The 15,249-nt window shown below is 40.2% G+C and overlaps 2 protein-coding genes across 3 annotated transcripts in view; one reads left to right on the top strand and one right to left on the bottom strand.

The window, feature by feature from the left end:
• LOC306832150 (arf-GAP with Rho-GAP domain, ANK repeat and PH domain-containing protein 1) overlaps positions 1-5,716 on the top strand; it is a 16,389-nt gene extending 10,673 nt beyond the window's left edge. The window contains exons 19-26 of the mRNA XM_079356589.1: positions 1-12; positions 611-812; positions 1,059-1,104; positions 1,911-2,125; positions 2,238-2,447; positions 3,645-3,750; positions 4,952-5,093; positions 5,457-5,716. The exon at positions 1-12 is cut by the window's left edge and continues 88 nt beyond it. Of these exons, the coding sequence (XP_079212715.1) occupies positions 1-12; positions 611-812; positions 1,059-1,104; positions 1,911-2,125; positions 2,238-2,447; positions 3,645-3,750; positions 4,952-5,093; positions 5,457-5,513 (990 nt within the window). The 3' untranslated portion in view covers positions 5,514-5,716. The remainder of the gene's footprint in view (positions 13-610; positions 813-1,058; positions 1,105-1,910; positions 2,126-2,237; positions 2,448-3,644; positions 3,751-4,951; positions 5,094-5,456) is intronic.
• Positions 5,717-5,989: 273 nt separating this feature from the next.
• Positions 5,990-11,171, bottom strand: LOC306831703 (uncharacterized protein). 2 transcript variants are annotated; one of them, XM_079355919.1, is made up of 5 exons: positions 11,098-11,171; positions 6,646-6,954; positions 6,472-6,579; positions 6,281-6,379; positions 5,990-6,168 (listed from the first exon to the last, which is right to left on the bottom strand). In XM_079355919.1, exons 1-5 carry the CDS (start codon positions 11,141-11,143, stop codon positions 6,089-6,091), a joined length of 642 nt encoding a protein of 213 aa, XP_079212045.1. In that variant the 5' UTR covers positions 11,144-11,171; the 3' UTR covers positions 5,990-6,088. The 2 variants fall into 2 exon arrangements, with proteins under 2 accessions (XP_079212045.1, XP_079212046.1); XM_079355920.1 differs by having other exon boundaries at positions 6,472-6,576.
• Positions 11,172-15,249: the final 4,078 nt, after the last annotated feature.

Raw genomic sequence — 15,249 nt, 5'->3', positions numbered from 1 at the left:
CACATCCTGAAGGTGAGCTCAAGTTTGTAAGGAACAGAGTTAACTGGAGTTTAACTGATCAGGTTAACTTGAGTTTAAATGATCGAGTTAACTGGAGTTTAAATGATCAAGTTAACTGGAGTTTAAATGATCAAGTTAATGAGTTTAAATGATCGAGTTAACTGGAGTTTAAATGATCAAGTTAACTGGAGTTTAAATGATCGAGTTAACTGGAGTTTAAATGATCGAGTTAACTGGAGTTTAAATGATCGAGTTAACTGGAGTTTAAATGATCGAGTTAACTGGAGTTTAAATGATCAAGTTAACTGGAGTTTAAATGATCGAGTTAACTGGAGTTTAAATGATCGAGTTAACTGGAGTTTAAATGATCAAGTTAACTGGAGTTTAAATGATCAAGTTAACTGGAGTTTAAATGATCAAGTTAACTGGAGTTTAAATGATCGAGTTAACTGGAGTTTAAATGATCGAGTTAACTGGAGTTTAAATGATCGAGTTAACTGGAGTTTAAATAATCGAGTTAACTGGAGTTTTCAGTTGTTATTTATAAAACCTGACTCCTCTTTGTAAGGTCAGCAAATGTTTTGTATACAGCCTGTCTTCATGTTTTCAGGTGATTCTTCCGGCGGGCGTGTCTTATGCAGAGGTGGGAGGGGCTTCTGCTGCCAGTAAAGTCTCTGTCGTTGAAGTGGGCGGAGTCTCGAGTCAATTTGATGCCTGGTTGTTACTGTGGGAGGAGGGAGTCAGCATTCATCCTGTCACGAGACACACGCAGCAGACTGTGAGGATGGAACTGAGCATGCTCAGTAACCATGGTAACGGTTTATACCACATTCACACCTCAGACACCAAGTGTTATAATTGTGTCTCACTCTTCTACTTTCGTTTCAGACTCTAGCAGCACATTACCTAACTAATTATTAGCACATATTATTATTAGTTTTTATGAAAGATATTTATTCACATTAACAGTCAGAAGAAGAAGACGTGTTTTTAATACAACCTGAAGAAGAAGATTAAAAAAGTCTCTGATCACATGTGTGTTTTTATTCTTCTTACAGAGATGGAGCCATCAGAAAACACTATAACCATAGCAACCACAGACAGGTGTGTATCACACACACACACACACACACACACACACACACACACACACACACACACACACACACACACACACACACACACACACACACACACACACACACACACAGTTTGTCATGTTGTGTTGCTTTGTCACAAAGCTCTGCTGTCATTACTTCTCTGTCACACATTGAATCCTACACAGCCTGAATACCGTGTCCCAGTGAGGATGCATGTTGTGTTAGTTTAAGAGAGAGAGCGACGCCCAGCTTGTAAACACAGGCCGAGCTTCACATACACAAGAACACAGAGCTGTTAGGGCAGAACAGCACTGTGTGTGTGTGCGTGTGTTTCACCATAACACTTCTAATAACTGCCTGGCTGTTTGATTTCCTTCAGTCTATAAATGACCCTCTTAAATCTTTATCCAACCAAAACTGATGAGTCATCTAAACATTCACCCCTCGTACAGTGTGTGCCGATCACACCTATTTGTTTTTTAAACCAGGCTGTAAACATGTTAATGTCTGCTGTAAAAACAGGCTTTTGAACTTTAGCATGGACTTCATTTTTTATCAGCTGAGGTTTTGCATTCTGGGAGTTGTTGTCTTTCTTTCACATAAGCAAAAAATACACTTTCTGCCTTTTCTTAGTCAAGAAGGCACCAACCTCAAAATGTATGTCACATTTCTACTCCATATATGACCCAATGTCGATAAAAATTCATGTTTCAACGGGTGAAGTATCCGTTTAATTGTTTCCTGACTTCTGATTGGTCGAGCTCTGCACTGGTATATGTGACATCACAGGTTGGATGTTGTTGTTCTCAGCAGGAGTGTGTCGGTGCGTTTTGAAGAACGGCACAGTTGTCAGTCCTTGTTTGACCACCTGCAGAGAGCGCTGACCAATCAGAGAGCCGCTCCACAGCATCCTACAAAAAACCCCATCTCAGCCCGTCCCTCTCTGTACCCAGTGATGGATGTGGGCTGCAGGGGGTCGGTCCCTGTCCCCATCGAACGCTGCATCTCCCACGTCACTGCACACGGTCAGTGTGTGCTAAAATCTATACTACAACTACACAACAACAATAATACACAACTTACCTAAGGTGTGTGTGTGTGTGTGTGTGTGTGTGTGTGTGTGTGTGTGTGTGTCAGGTCTGAAGGTGGAGGGCATTTACCGCCGCTGTGGCATCGCCACCAAAGTCACCAGGTTGGTGGAGGCTTTGATGACATCTCCTAGCTCCGCCCTTCTAGAGAGTGATGAACAAGGTGTGCTGGACGTTGGCTCCACCCTCAAACAACTTGTCCGCCAGCAGCAGAGTCTAGTCCCTGACAGAGAACTACAACAATGGCTGCACGCTGCAGGTTAGTACTAAGTGTAACAGAGACAAGCTTAGTACATTTACATCAAGTAGTACTTTAGTATTGACAGGTAGTAATAATGTAGTATTAACAAGGAGCTGTACTGTAGTATTAACAGGTAGTACTTCTGTAGTGTTAACAGGTAGTAATAATGTAGTATTAACATGTAGTAGTGCTGTAGTATTAACAGGTAGTGGTGCTGTAGTATTAACAGGTAGCTGTACTGTAGTATTAACAGGTAGTGGTGCTGTAGTATTAACATGTAGTAGTGCTGTAGTATTAACAGGTAGTAGTGATGTAGTATTAACAGGTAGTGGTGCTGTAGTATTAACAGGTAGTGGTGCTGTAGTATTAACAGGTAGTGGTGCTGTAGTATTAACAGGTAGTGGTGCTGTAGTATTAACAGGTAGTGGTGCTGTAGTATTAACAGGTGGTGGTGCTGTAGTATTAACAGGTAGTAGTGCTGTAGTATTAACAGGTAGTAGTGCTGTAGTATTAACAGGTAGTAGTGATGTAGTATTAACAGGTAGTAGTACTGTAGTATTAACAGGTAGTAGTACTTTAGTATTAACAGGTAGTAGTACTGTAGTATTAACAGGTAGTAGTACTGTAGTATTAACAGGTAGTAATAATGTAGTATTAACAAGTAGCTGTACTGTAGTATTAACAGGTAGTAGTGATGTAGTATTAACAGGTAGTAGTGATGTAGTATTAACAGGTAGTAGTACTGTAGTATTAACAGGTAGTAGTGCTGTAGTATTAACAGGTAGTAATAATGTAGTATTAACAAGTAGCTGTACTGTAGTATTAACAGGTAGTAGTGCTGTAGTATTAACAGGTAGTAGTGATGTAGTATTAACAGGTAGTAGTACTGTAGTATTAACAGGTAGTAGTGATGTAGTATTAACAGGTAGTAGTACTGTAGTATTAACAGGTAGTAGTACTGTAGTATTAACAGGTAGTAGTACTGTAGTATTAACAGGTAGTAGTACTGTAGTATTAACCTGTAGTAGTACTGTAGTATTAACCGGTAGTAGTACTGTAGTATTAACAGGTAGTAGTACTGTAGTATTAACAGGTAGTAGTACTGTAGTATTAACAGGTAGTAGTACTGTAGTATTAACAGGTAGTAGTACTGTAGTATTAACAGGTAATAGTAGTAGTAGTGCTGTAGTATTAATGACAGTTCTTTTCTCTCAGGTGTTTCAGATGAACGCTCCCGGTTTTCAGCCTACAGACAGTTGCTACAGCAACTTCCTGATGACAACCGAGCAACACTGAACGCACTGTTTGGACACTTTTACATGTAATACACACACACACACATATATACATACACACACACACACACACACACACACACAGACACACACACACACATCAGATAATGGATGTCAGATGGATAATTTTCTGGGGAAATTTATGACCTTTGTGTTGTTAGAAATAGATGTTAGTAATAAATCACATACCAATGGAAAGCCTGTTTATTTCCCATATGTTAAGAAAGATGCATTAGTGGGATAAACAGCAGAGCGGAGTGTCTGGGTTGCGCCCATGAACAACTTGCAAAATCTTCTCTGCCAATGCCAATCAGCTTTGGTGGACGTTGTGTGGATAGTGTATTGGGGTTTGGCAGCATGTCCCTCACTGGTATAACAAGGGTTAACATCCCACTTACACTGCTCTGCTGCTCCTCCCACAAACTCATGTTCCTGACAAATGTGCCATCATTTAAAAGGGAAATAAACAGGCTTTTCAACAGAATAACATTTATTGCCAAGAAGCATTGTTACAACAAAGAAAACAATCTACCACACACAAATGTTCATGCTTTTTGTGCGATGTTTAGTACTTCATATATAATGGTTTGATTTGCTTGAGTGGTTGTTTTTAGTTTGACCTTGCAAATCTACTTTTTGCAATATTAGTAGTTCTTCCTTTAATTTTGTGGTTTTAATAATGTTCTATTTTTGAAAGAAAAAAACTCTTAAAAATAAATAAATATGGGTCAAAATCGACTCATAACGCCCGTAATAGATGTAACTAGGTAGGTAATAGGTTCATTTTACCATATTTCTGAATGAAAAGGAGAGGTATGCTGTCACACACCAAATATATTCAAACCTGACATTTCATTCATGAAATTCTTTTCATGAATGAAGAAGCCTTACCGGGAGGTAAGAAACAAAATGGCTGTTGAATAATTGTTTTAAGGGTTTTTTTGTGGCTGATTTAGGACAAAACCCGACGTGTTAACAAAAGAGATCGCAAAAAAAATGTTAAAACATTTTGTGCTTTTATTTTGTATTTAATAATGCCTGAAGATAGAAGTACTCGCTTCCTGTTGGGATAAAACCCTGCTTTTATTTTGAAATAAAGGAGGGCCATCTACAGTGCTCCTAAATGTAAATTATAAGATGAAATGAATCATGATTAACTCGTTAACACTGACAACTCTTGCTTGTATTCATGTTTAAAGACTTGTTGTACGGGCTTGTCCTCCTCAGGGTCCAGGTGTTCTCTCAGGTAAACAAGATGTCCGCTCACAACCTGGCTGTGGTTCTGGTCCCAACTCTGTTTCAGACCATGAACCAGGACCTGCTCCGTCTGACCCGAGAGTTCATCATCCACCACACGCTGCTCTTCCTGGTCAGTCACATGTCACGTTATTTACACGCTTGTCATGATCAGACAGGTAACAGGTGAGGGAGTGTTCAGTGACGTGACAGGCTGTGCCCGAATGATTCCCCAAAGACATGTTATAAATATCCCTTTCATACTTTATCACTATATAATGTAGGACGTCGATTTATTAAACATGTGCATACAACACACGTTATGCTATGTTGTAGAAATGGTGTAATAATGGTGTTTCAATAATTAATAACGTGTCATCACGGTGTAGAAATGTTGCTAACCCGTTAGCACGCTGATATCCATAACAGACATGTAGAGTGATCAGTATTTACCCCGACACTTTATTAATTAATTTAAATATCTGAATCTGTGCAGACACCCGAGCAAGAACAGAGAGAGGAGGAGGAGGAGGAGCAGATCACCGCCTTATAAAGAAAAGAGGAGGAGGAGATCACCGCCTTATAAAGAAAAGAGGAGGAGGAGATCACCGCCTTATAAAGAAAATATATATATATATTTTTATCAAACTGGGGATTAAACTTCTGTTTCTAAAGCAGTGTAATGTTTCTGTGATAAACCTTTTAAAGAGTCTCTTGTCTTCATGATAAACTCTCATTAAAACTCTGAACTGTAAATCACTGTTGCGTTTTTTTCTCACAGCGCCCCCTACAGCCCACTGCATCAACCTGCACTTTTACGATATTTCAAGAAAACAACCAAACTGTTATCGTCCAACCAGTGAAGTCTGTCATCAGCTCATAACAGTTTTATTTTGAGAGGAACAAAAAGCAGAAAGCCAAACGGGCGCAGGGAACCGTCAAAGTATTTAATGAATTAAAGGGGTTGATTTGTCCACTGATTCAGTCCTCAATAAAACTTTATTTGTCATGAACATTCTGGCGATGAATTACGTTTATGATTCACATCAAATTATCAGCAGGTGATGACATCATACAGGGGAACACAGGTGTCCAGGTAACCATGAGGTTAGCTCTGATTGGTCGTCTTCACACATAGATGTCTTCTTCTTCCGCAGACTTCTGCGCTGTTGTTTGTGTTTCCATGGAAACCACAGGAGAACAAGCTACTGTGGAGAGGAGAACGAGTTAGCATGTTAGCATCTTTTTTCCATGTAAATATGTGTGTTTATGTTTGTGTGTTCGTGTGTGTGTTTGTGTGTGTGTGTGTGTGTGTATTACCATAAGACTCCTCTTCTCTCCCCTGTTTCTCCTCCTCATTCTTCATCTTGTTGCCACGGTGACCATGCATCACTACATACACATTTTCTTGCAGAGGATCTGCAGCAGGAGAGCAGATCTTCGTTTATTGCAAATAATCAAATTAAAAGGAACATGTCACAGATCAGGCTGTCTCTGATTGGCTGATGTACCTGTTGACCTTGCACTCTGACTCCTCCTCCTCCTGAGTATGATGAAGACGACGATGAGGATGAGCAGGATGAAGATGGGTAGGCACACGAACGCACTGCTGCCCCCTGCTGACAGATAGGACTGTAACCTTTAATATAACTTGTCAACATGGTATCATTAATTATATTATATACCTTTATTATGCCCCGCCTCCTCCACCACCAGCAGGAAGGTGTCATTCAGTTGGTGTATCCCATCGGGCCAGAACACCTCCACGCTGTAGTATCCTGCGTCCTGACTCTGCACGTGTGAGAACAACAGCGAGCCGTCACTCTCCTGTCTGCAGCGTTTGTGGTGACACACCCCCGCGTTGGTCCTCCGTGACATCACCAGATGCGGGTGAGTCCACCTGACGTCCCCCCCGGGCTCCAGCCGGGCCTCCCTCAGCCGCTGTGAGGTCATCAGGACAGGGTTCCCGCTACGTGCAGTGATGGTCTCTAAGGCTGGAGTCAAGCACGCAAACATCAGACTGACAGGTGTGTACACTCATTACAGGTGTTTGGTAAGTTGGATCGTTGGTTGATTTATTGATTTATTGATTGTTGGTTAGTTAGTTGAATGATTAATTGGTTAGTTAGGGTTAGTTAGTTGGATCATTGGTTGATTTCTTGGTTGGTTAGTTGGATGATTGGTTGATTAATTGGTTGGTTAGTTGGATAATTGGTTGATTAATTGGTTGGTTAGTTGGTTAGTTGGATAATTGGTTGATTAATTGGTTGGTTTGTTGGATCATTGGTTGATTTCTTGGTTGGTTAGTTGGATCATTGGTTGATTGATTGGTTGGTTAGTTGGATCATTGGTTGATTTCTTGGTTGGTTAGTTGGATCATTGGTTGATTGATTGGTTGGTTAGTTGGATCATTGGTTGATTGATTGGTTGGTTAGTTGGATGATTGGTTGATTTCTTGGTTGGTTAGTTGGATCATTGGTTGATTGATTGGTTGGTTAGTTGGATCATTGGTTGATTTCTTGGTTGGTTAGTTGGATCATTGGTTGATTTCTTGGTTGGTTAGTTGGATCATTGGTTGATTGATTGGTTGGTTAGTTAGTTGGATGATTGATTGATTGGTTCGTTGGATCATTGGTTGATTTCTTGGTTGGTTTGTTGGATGATTGGTTGATTGATTGGTTGGTTAGTTGGATAATTGTTTGATTAATTGGTTGGTTAGTTGGATCATTAGTTGATTAATTGGTTGGTTAGTTGGATGATTGATTGGTTGGTTGGTCAGTTGGATAATTGGTTGATTGATTGGTTGGTTCGTTGGATCATTGGTTGATCTCTTGGTTGGTTAGTTGGATGATTGGTTCATTTCTTGGTTGGTTAGTTGGATAATTGGTTGGTTAGTTGGATGATTGGTTGATTGATTGGTTGGTTAGTTAGTTGGATGATTGATTGGTTGGTTGGTTGGATAATTGTTTGATTAATTGGTTGGTTAGTTGGATCATTGGTTGATTAACTTGTTGGTTAGTTGGATCATTGGTTGATTAATTGGTTGGTTAGTTGGATAATTGGTTGATTAATTGGTTGGTTAGTTGGATCATTGGTTGATTTCTTGGTTGGTTAGTTGGATGATTGGTTGATTGATTGGTTGGTTAGTTAGTTGGATGATTGGTTGATTGATTGGTTGGTTGGTTAGTTGGATCATTGGTTGATTTCTTGGTTGGTTAGTTGGATCATTGGTTGATTGATTGGTTGGTTTGTTGGATCATTGGTTGATTTCTTGGTTGGTTAGTTGGATCATTGGTTGATTGATTGGTTGGTTAGTTGGATCATTGGTTGATTGATTGGTTGGTTAGTTGGATCATTGGTTGATTGATTGGTTGGTTAGTTGGATCATTGGTTGATTTCTTGGTTGGTTAGTTGGATCATTGGTTGATTTCTTGGTTGGTTAGTTGGATCATTGGTTGATTGATTGGTTGGTTAGTTAGTTGGATGATTGATTGGTTGGTTAGTTGGATAATTGGTTGATTGATTGGTTGGTTCGTTGGATCATTGGTTGATTTCTTGGTTGGTTTGTTGGATGATTGGTTGATTGATTGGTTGGTTTGTTGGATGATTGGTTGATTGATTGGTTGGTTAGTTGGATAATTGTTTGATTAATTTGGTTGGTTAGTTGGATCATTAGTTGATTAATTGGTTGGTTAGTTAGTTGGATGATTGATTGGTTGGTTGGTTAGTTGGATAATTGGTTGATTGATTGGTTGGTTCGTTGGATCATTGGTTGGTTAGTTGGATGATTGGTTCATTTCTTGGTTGGTTAGTTGGATAATTGGTTGGTTAGTTGGATGATTGGTTGATTGATTGGTTGGTTAGTTAGTTGGATGATTGATTGGTTGGTTGGTTGGATAATTGTTTGATTAATTGGTTGGTTTATTGGATCATTGGTTGATTTCTTGGTTGGTTAGTTGGATGATTGGTTGATTGATTGGTTGGTTAGTTGGATCATTAGTTGATTAATTGGTTGGTTAGTTGGATCATTGGTTGATTTCTTGGTTGGTTAGTTGGATAATTGGTTGATTGATTGGTTGGTTAGTTGGATGATTGGTTGATTGATTGGTTGGTTAGTTAGTTGGATGATTGGTTGATTGATTGGTTGGTTAGTTAGTTGGATGATTGATTGGTTGGTTGGTTGGATAATTGTTTGATTAATTGGTTGGTTAGTTGGATCATTGGTTGATTAACTGGTTGGTTAGTTGGATCATTGGTTGATTTCTTGGTTGGTTAGTTGGATGATTGGTTGATTGATTGGTTGGTTAGTTAGTTGGATGATTGATTGGTTGGTTAGTTGGATCATTGGTTGATTTCTTGGTTGGTTAGTTGGATCATTGGTTGATTGATTGGTTGGTTAGTTGGATCATTAGTTGATTAATTGGTTGGTTAGTTGGATCATTGGTTGATTGATTGGTTGGTTAGTTGGATGATTGGTTGATTGATTGGTTGGTTAGTTAGTTGGATGATTGATTGGTTGGTTAGTTGGATAATTGTTTGATTAATTGGTTGGTTAGTTGGATCATTGGTTGATTGATTGGTTGGTTAGTTGGATCATTGGTTGATTTCTTGGTTGGTTAGTTGGATCATTGGTTGATTTCTTGGTTGGTTAGTTGGATCATTGGTTGATTTCTTGGTTGGTTAGTTGGATCATTGGTTGATTTCTTGGTTGGTTAGTTGGATGATTGATTGGTTGGTTAGTTGGATAATTGGTTGATTGATTGGTTGGTTCGTTGGATCATTGGTTGATTTCTTGGTTGGTTTGTTGGACGATTGGTTGATTGATTGGTTGGTTAGTTGGATAATTGTTTGATTAATTGGTTGGTTAATTGGATCATTAGTTGATTAATTGGTTGGTTAGTTAGTTGGATGATTGATTGGTTGGTTAGTTGGATCATTGGTTGATTTCTTGGTTGGTTAGTTGGATCATTGGTTGATTGATTGGTTGGTTAGTTGGATAATTGGTTGATTAACTGGTTGGTTAGTTGGATAATTGGTTGATTAATTGGTTGGTTTGTTGGATCATTGGTTGATTTCTTGGTTGGTTAGTTGGATGATTGGTTGATTGATTGGTTGGTTAGTTAGTTGGATGATTGATTGGTTGGTTAGTTGGATCATTGGTTGATTTCTTGGTTGGTTAGTTGGATCATTGGTTGATTGATTGGTTGGTTAGTTGGATCATTAGTTGATTAATTGGTTGGTTAGTTGGATCATTGGTTGATTTCTTGGTTGGTTAGTTGGATAATTCGTTGATTGATTGGTTGGTTAGTTGGATGATTGGTTGATTGATTGGTTGGTTAGTTAGTTGGATGATTGATTGGTTGGTTAGTTGGATAATTGTTTGATTAATTGGTTGGTTAGTTGGATCATTGGTTGATTGATTGGTTGGTTAGTTGGATCATTGGTTGATTTCTTGGTTGGTTAGTTGGATCATTGGTTGATTTCTTGGTTGGTTAGTTGGATCATTAGTTGATTAATTGGTTGGTTAGTTAGTTGGATGATTGATTGGTTGGTTGGTTAGTTGGATAATTGGTTGATTGATTGGTTGGTTCGTTGGATCATTGGTTGATCTCTTGGTTGGTTAGTTGGATGATTGGTTCATTTCTTGGTTGGTTAGTTGGATAATTGGTTGGTTAGTTGGATGATTGGTTGGTTAGTTAGTTGGATGATTGATTGGTTGGTTAGTTGGATAATTGTTTGATTAATTGGTTGGTTAGTTGGATCATTGGTTGATTTCTTGGTTGGTTAGTTGGATAATTGGTTGATTAATTGGTTGGTTAGTTGGATCATTGGTTGATTAATCGGTTGGTTAGTTGGATCATTGGTTGATTGGTCGGTTGGTTAGTTGGATCATTGGTTGATTTGTGCTGTGCTCTCTGTGTTAAGCTATGTGACTTTCTCTCGTGTCCAAAGCAAACCAAACTTCACTCAAGAGACTCTCATTTCCTACTACAACCCACACAAACACCCACAAACACAAACACACACGTTTTTAAAAGGTTTGTTCCATTCAACATGGTCAGGATGTTTCCTGTCCTCAGGGTCTGATCCATTCAGACTCTGGTGATTTAAGTAACTGACTGTTAGAAACGACTGACCGTCACTCTTCTTCATCGTCGTCAGCAGCAACATCAGAAACAACATGGCGTCTGGCTGTAGTCCACTTTGTCTGCAGCTGCTGGTTAAACCACTTCAGCTGTCAATCACTGTGAGAGAGGAAACACAACTCTCAGTGGTTCATGTGTGTGTGTGTGTGTGTGTGTGTGTGTGTGTGTGTGTGTGTGTGTGTGTGTGTGTGTGTGTGTGTGGACAGATGTTTAAATGTTTCTCAATAAATAATAATAGTAAAGTTTTTAACTATTGTTTTCCTGACACACACACAAACACGCACAGAACACACCAATTCACACACGCAAAAACAAATGCACACAAACACACACACCAACAAACACACACGCAGACACACACAAACTCACACACACACACACGTTCACTGTATGCCCTGCCACTGTATGTCCTGTTGTCCCACATGTATCTCCCTGTGTTCACCCTCTGTCGGCGCGCTGCCCTTAAAACTGTACTCTGGTGAAAAAGAATTTCCCCTCGGGGACAATAAAATAAAAAGTCTAAAGTCTAAAGTCACACAAACAGGGCACATGCACAGACACACACACACACACACACACACACACACACACACACACAGTATGCACATATAAACAAAGACAGCAGAGAGACAAACCTGTGTGTGATGGACCTCTTCATCAAAATAAACAAATCAGGAAGTGACAGATTAGAAACTAAGTGCAAGTGACAGACACCAACTGACCAATCAGAGAGAAGCAGGAAATTAATCCCCCACACACAGAGACACACACACACACACACACACACACACACACACACACACACAGTGTGGTTGAAAAATTGCTAAATAAGAGTTTCCGTTGATGTTGAGGTCAGACAGCAGAGCACATACTGTAGATCTCACAGGGACGCTAACATGCTAACATGCTCATGTACATTTAGACATAAAGGATGAGCTAACAAGCTAACAGCCATGTGAGCTGGGTCCTAACCATCATGACCTCTGGGCTGATGATCAGAGGTCTGCAGATGGACGTCAGTGTGTTTCCTCATTCTTCAGAGGAGACAAACTTTAAATGCAAACTCATTTCCGATGTTCTTAAACTGCACACGTCCCGCTGTGAAGACTTTTATTGAGTTGACCAAACTAATTCATAAAAAAAACATTCTGACCTCTCCACAAGCATAAAACTACAATGACTGTTTCAACACAGATGTTCAACATTTACCTGCTCATCTGAGCTGGAGGACAAATGTGGAGACAAACTGCATTTGGTTTATATATTAATTTAACTTTTTATTTTCTTTCGTGTGTGTGTGTGTGTGTGTGTGTGTGTGTGTGTGTGTGTGTGTGTGTGTGTGTGTGGAAGGTGATCCTTACTTTAAAACATTCTTGTATCATGTTTGGTGGAGAGGCTTTGCTGTTATTTAATAGGAGAAAATTGTAATTTTTTATTAAAAAAAGAAAAGAAAAGGGACGCAGATCATGGGAGTTAGCGCTGCAATAATTTCCATCAAACAATCTTAAACCCAGAGGTGAATTATGAACGATTAAATTAACATAACTCCGCCCCTTTTTTGGGACACTCTTGAGTTTACCTATCAGGTTGATAACCAGCTTCATGTGACTGCTCTGCACGAGCTCTTCTGTCAGACCAGGGTCTGTCGATGGCTCTTCGTAGAACAGACTCTGGAATGACGTCATTGCAATATGTAAGTATCATCTATACGTGACAGGGCGGGCGTGGGGATTTTTTGGATTTTCTCTAAAACAATAAAATAAACTACGGACAACGCCACCTGGGGACTTGCACCCCAGGAGATACACAAATATTGAAACCAAAACAGGACAATTAAAGACACATAAGTTCGAAGAGGCAGAGTCGTTTTACCAAAACATATAAAAAGGTATTTATTATCGTAAATCAAAAGGAAACAAAATGTAGGTTGAACCGAAGCTGTAGGGAGGGAAAACTAAACAAAGACCAAATACTAAGTGAATTAAAATAGTTTATTTTAATACAAACTAAAATAGTCAAAATCAAATTTACTAGATATATTAAAACACGAATCACAAAAAAAGGAATAAACCAAAACTGAGCTTAAGCCACTTAGTTAAGAGGCAGACTACGCTGAGGAAGGTGCGGGGGTGCGACCACATACTCACCGTTGTGCAGCACAGCAAACCACACAACAAACCAAAAACGTCAGTGTCTTGTAATAGTGACCCGGTGCTCTTAACCCTCATGCGAAGTGGAGGAACCTCACCCTGGGTGACTAGCCTCTAAACATAGCGGCTCAGTGGCTGAAAGAAAAGCACAACAAATTAAACCAAGAAAAAGAACAACTTCAGGTGGTGGCAAAACTAAAGCAAACTAATATCAAAACTGAAGCAAAACAGCAGCAGTTAAAACACCTAAAAAAAGAAGAAAGAGGGGTCGCCGGTGGCGCAGCGGCAGTGCGCGCGACCCCATGTATTGAGGCTCAGTCCTCGCGCGCGGGCGGCCCGGGCTCGCGTCCGGCCTGTGGCCCATCTCCCGCATGTCTCTCCCCACTCTCTCTCCCTGATTTCCAACTCTATCCACTGTCCTCCCTCTATAATAAAGGCATAAAAGCCAAAAACAAATCTTTAAAAAAAAAGAAGAAGAAAGAAACCATTAATAAAAACACTGATAACGTATAAAGTAAAACCAAGCCACCCTACTCAGCAGGAAGCCTTCCAAACAAATGCCAGGTTGATCTCAGGCACTCAGGTGCATTAAATATGCCGACCTGATTGATGAGCAAAGGGGGGAGGGGCGGGTCCAGAGAGGCTGCGTTTCAGAGCAGCATGGTTGGACTCTACCACATATACACCACTACCTGTGAGTGAAGCTTTCCTCCAGCAGAGGGCGCTGCAGCTGCATGTTGTGACAGTCTCAGTTTAACCAGAATGTTTTTGAATTTCACTCTTTTTCTTCTTTCGTTATATCAAAAACATTTATCAAGGAGCTTAATCCAAACATGTCCGCACGTGCATCAAGTTCAGATCTCAATTAAAAACAACAACAAAGAGTTACCAAAACATCTCTGTTTGCTCCAATATAAAGTTTAATAAGCGTCTGTGTAGGAGGACTGCACAGTCCAGTTTATAGAGTCTCAAAGAATACTCCCACACACACACACACACACACACACACACACACACACACACACACACACACACGTCTGAGCACAGCTGTTTATGAACCAGACGCTCAGTTTAACTGCTCCGTGTGAGCTCACATACATCATGTATTAAGAGTCAGCTCTTCATGTCTCTCTGTGAAGGAACGCTAGCTGCTAACTGTTGCTAACATGTAAATAAAATAGAGCTCTAATGTGACTGGTTGTATAAAGTGGAGCTGACACGTGTTGGACGGTCTGTTAATGTAATAAAGCTCACACAGAGAGAGGCAGCACAAACACGGCCCAGAGGTCAAAGGTCAGGGATTGAATCAGTTAAGGGGACACCTAGCAAGACAGCTAGCAGCTTCCACCTGTCACTCAAAGAGGCCACGCCCCCTAAATTTTACAATTTCACTTCGAGCCTTAATGTAATATGAACAGATGAGTTTTTTAAACATTCAGCCCGTACAGTTGAAGAGAGAAATGAGCCAAACTGTTTTTGAACCAGTCTGTAAACATGTTTATTTTAACATAGAGCTCTATGGAGACTCACTCACTGCAGGAGACAGACTCTAGTGGACACTGGAGGAACTGCAGGCTTTGAAATTAGTATTATCTCTTTAGCCTTAATGTTTTTGCTTTTTTTTGTGTAATACCGGCTGTAAGACTGTGTGTGTGTGTGTGTGTGTGTGTGTGTGTGTGTGTGTGTGTGTGTGTGTGTGTTTCATGAACGACGAGAGTACGACTGCTGCATTATTTTTACTACAACTTCCACTGCACACAGACAGAGAGAGAGAGAGAGAGAGACAGAGACAGAGAGAGAGGGAGAGAGAGAGAGACAGAGAGAGAGGGAGAGAGAGAGAGAGAGACAGAGAGAGACAGGGAGAGAGAGAGAGAGAGAGAGAGAGGGAGAGAGAGAGAGAGAGACAGAGAGAGACAGGGAGAGAGAGAGAGAGAGAGAGAGAGAGAGAGAGAGAGAGAGAGAGAGAGAGAGAGAGGGTGGAGATAGTGAGACA

Source organism: Symphodus melops (genome assembly GCF_947650265.1).
Source record: "Symphodus melops genome assembly, chromosome: 11".
NCBI classification, from domain to species: Eukaryota; Metazoa; Chordata; class Actinopteri; order Labriformes; family Labridae; genus Symphodus; species Symphodus melops.
Note: the sequence above shows the minus strand (reverse complement) of the source record. Positions and strands in the feature narration are given on the sequence as shown.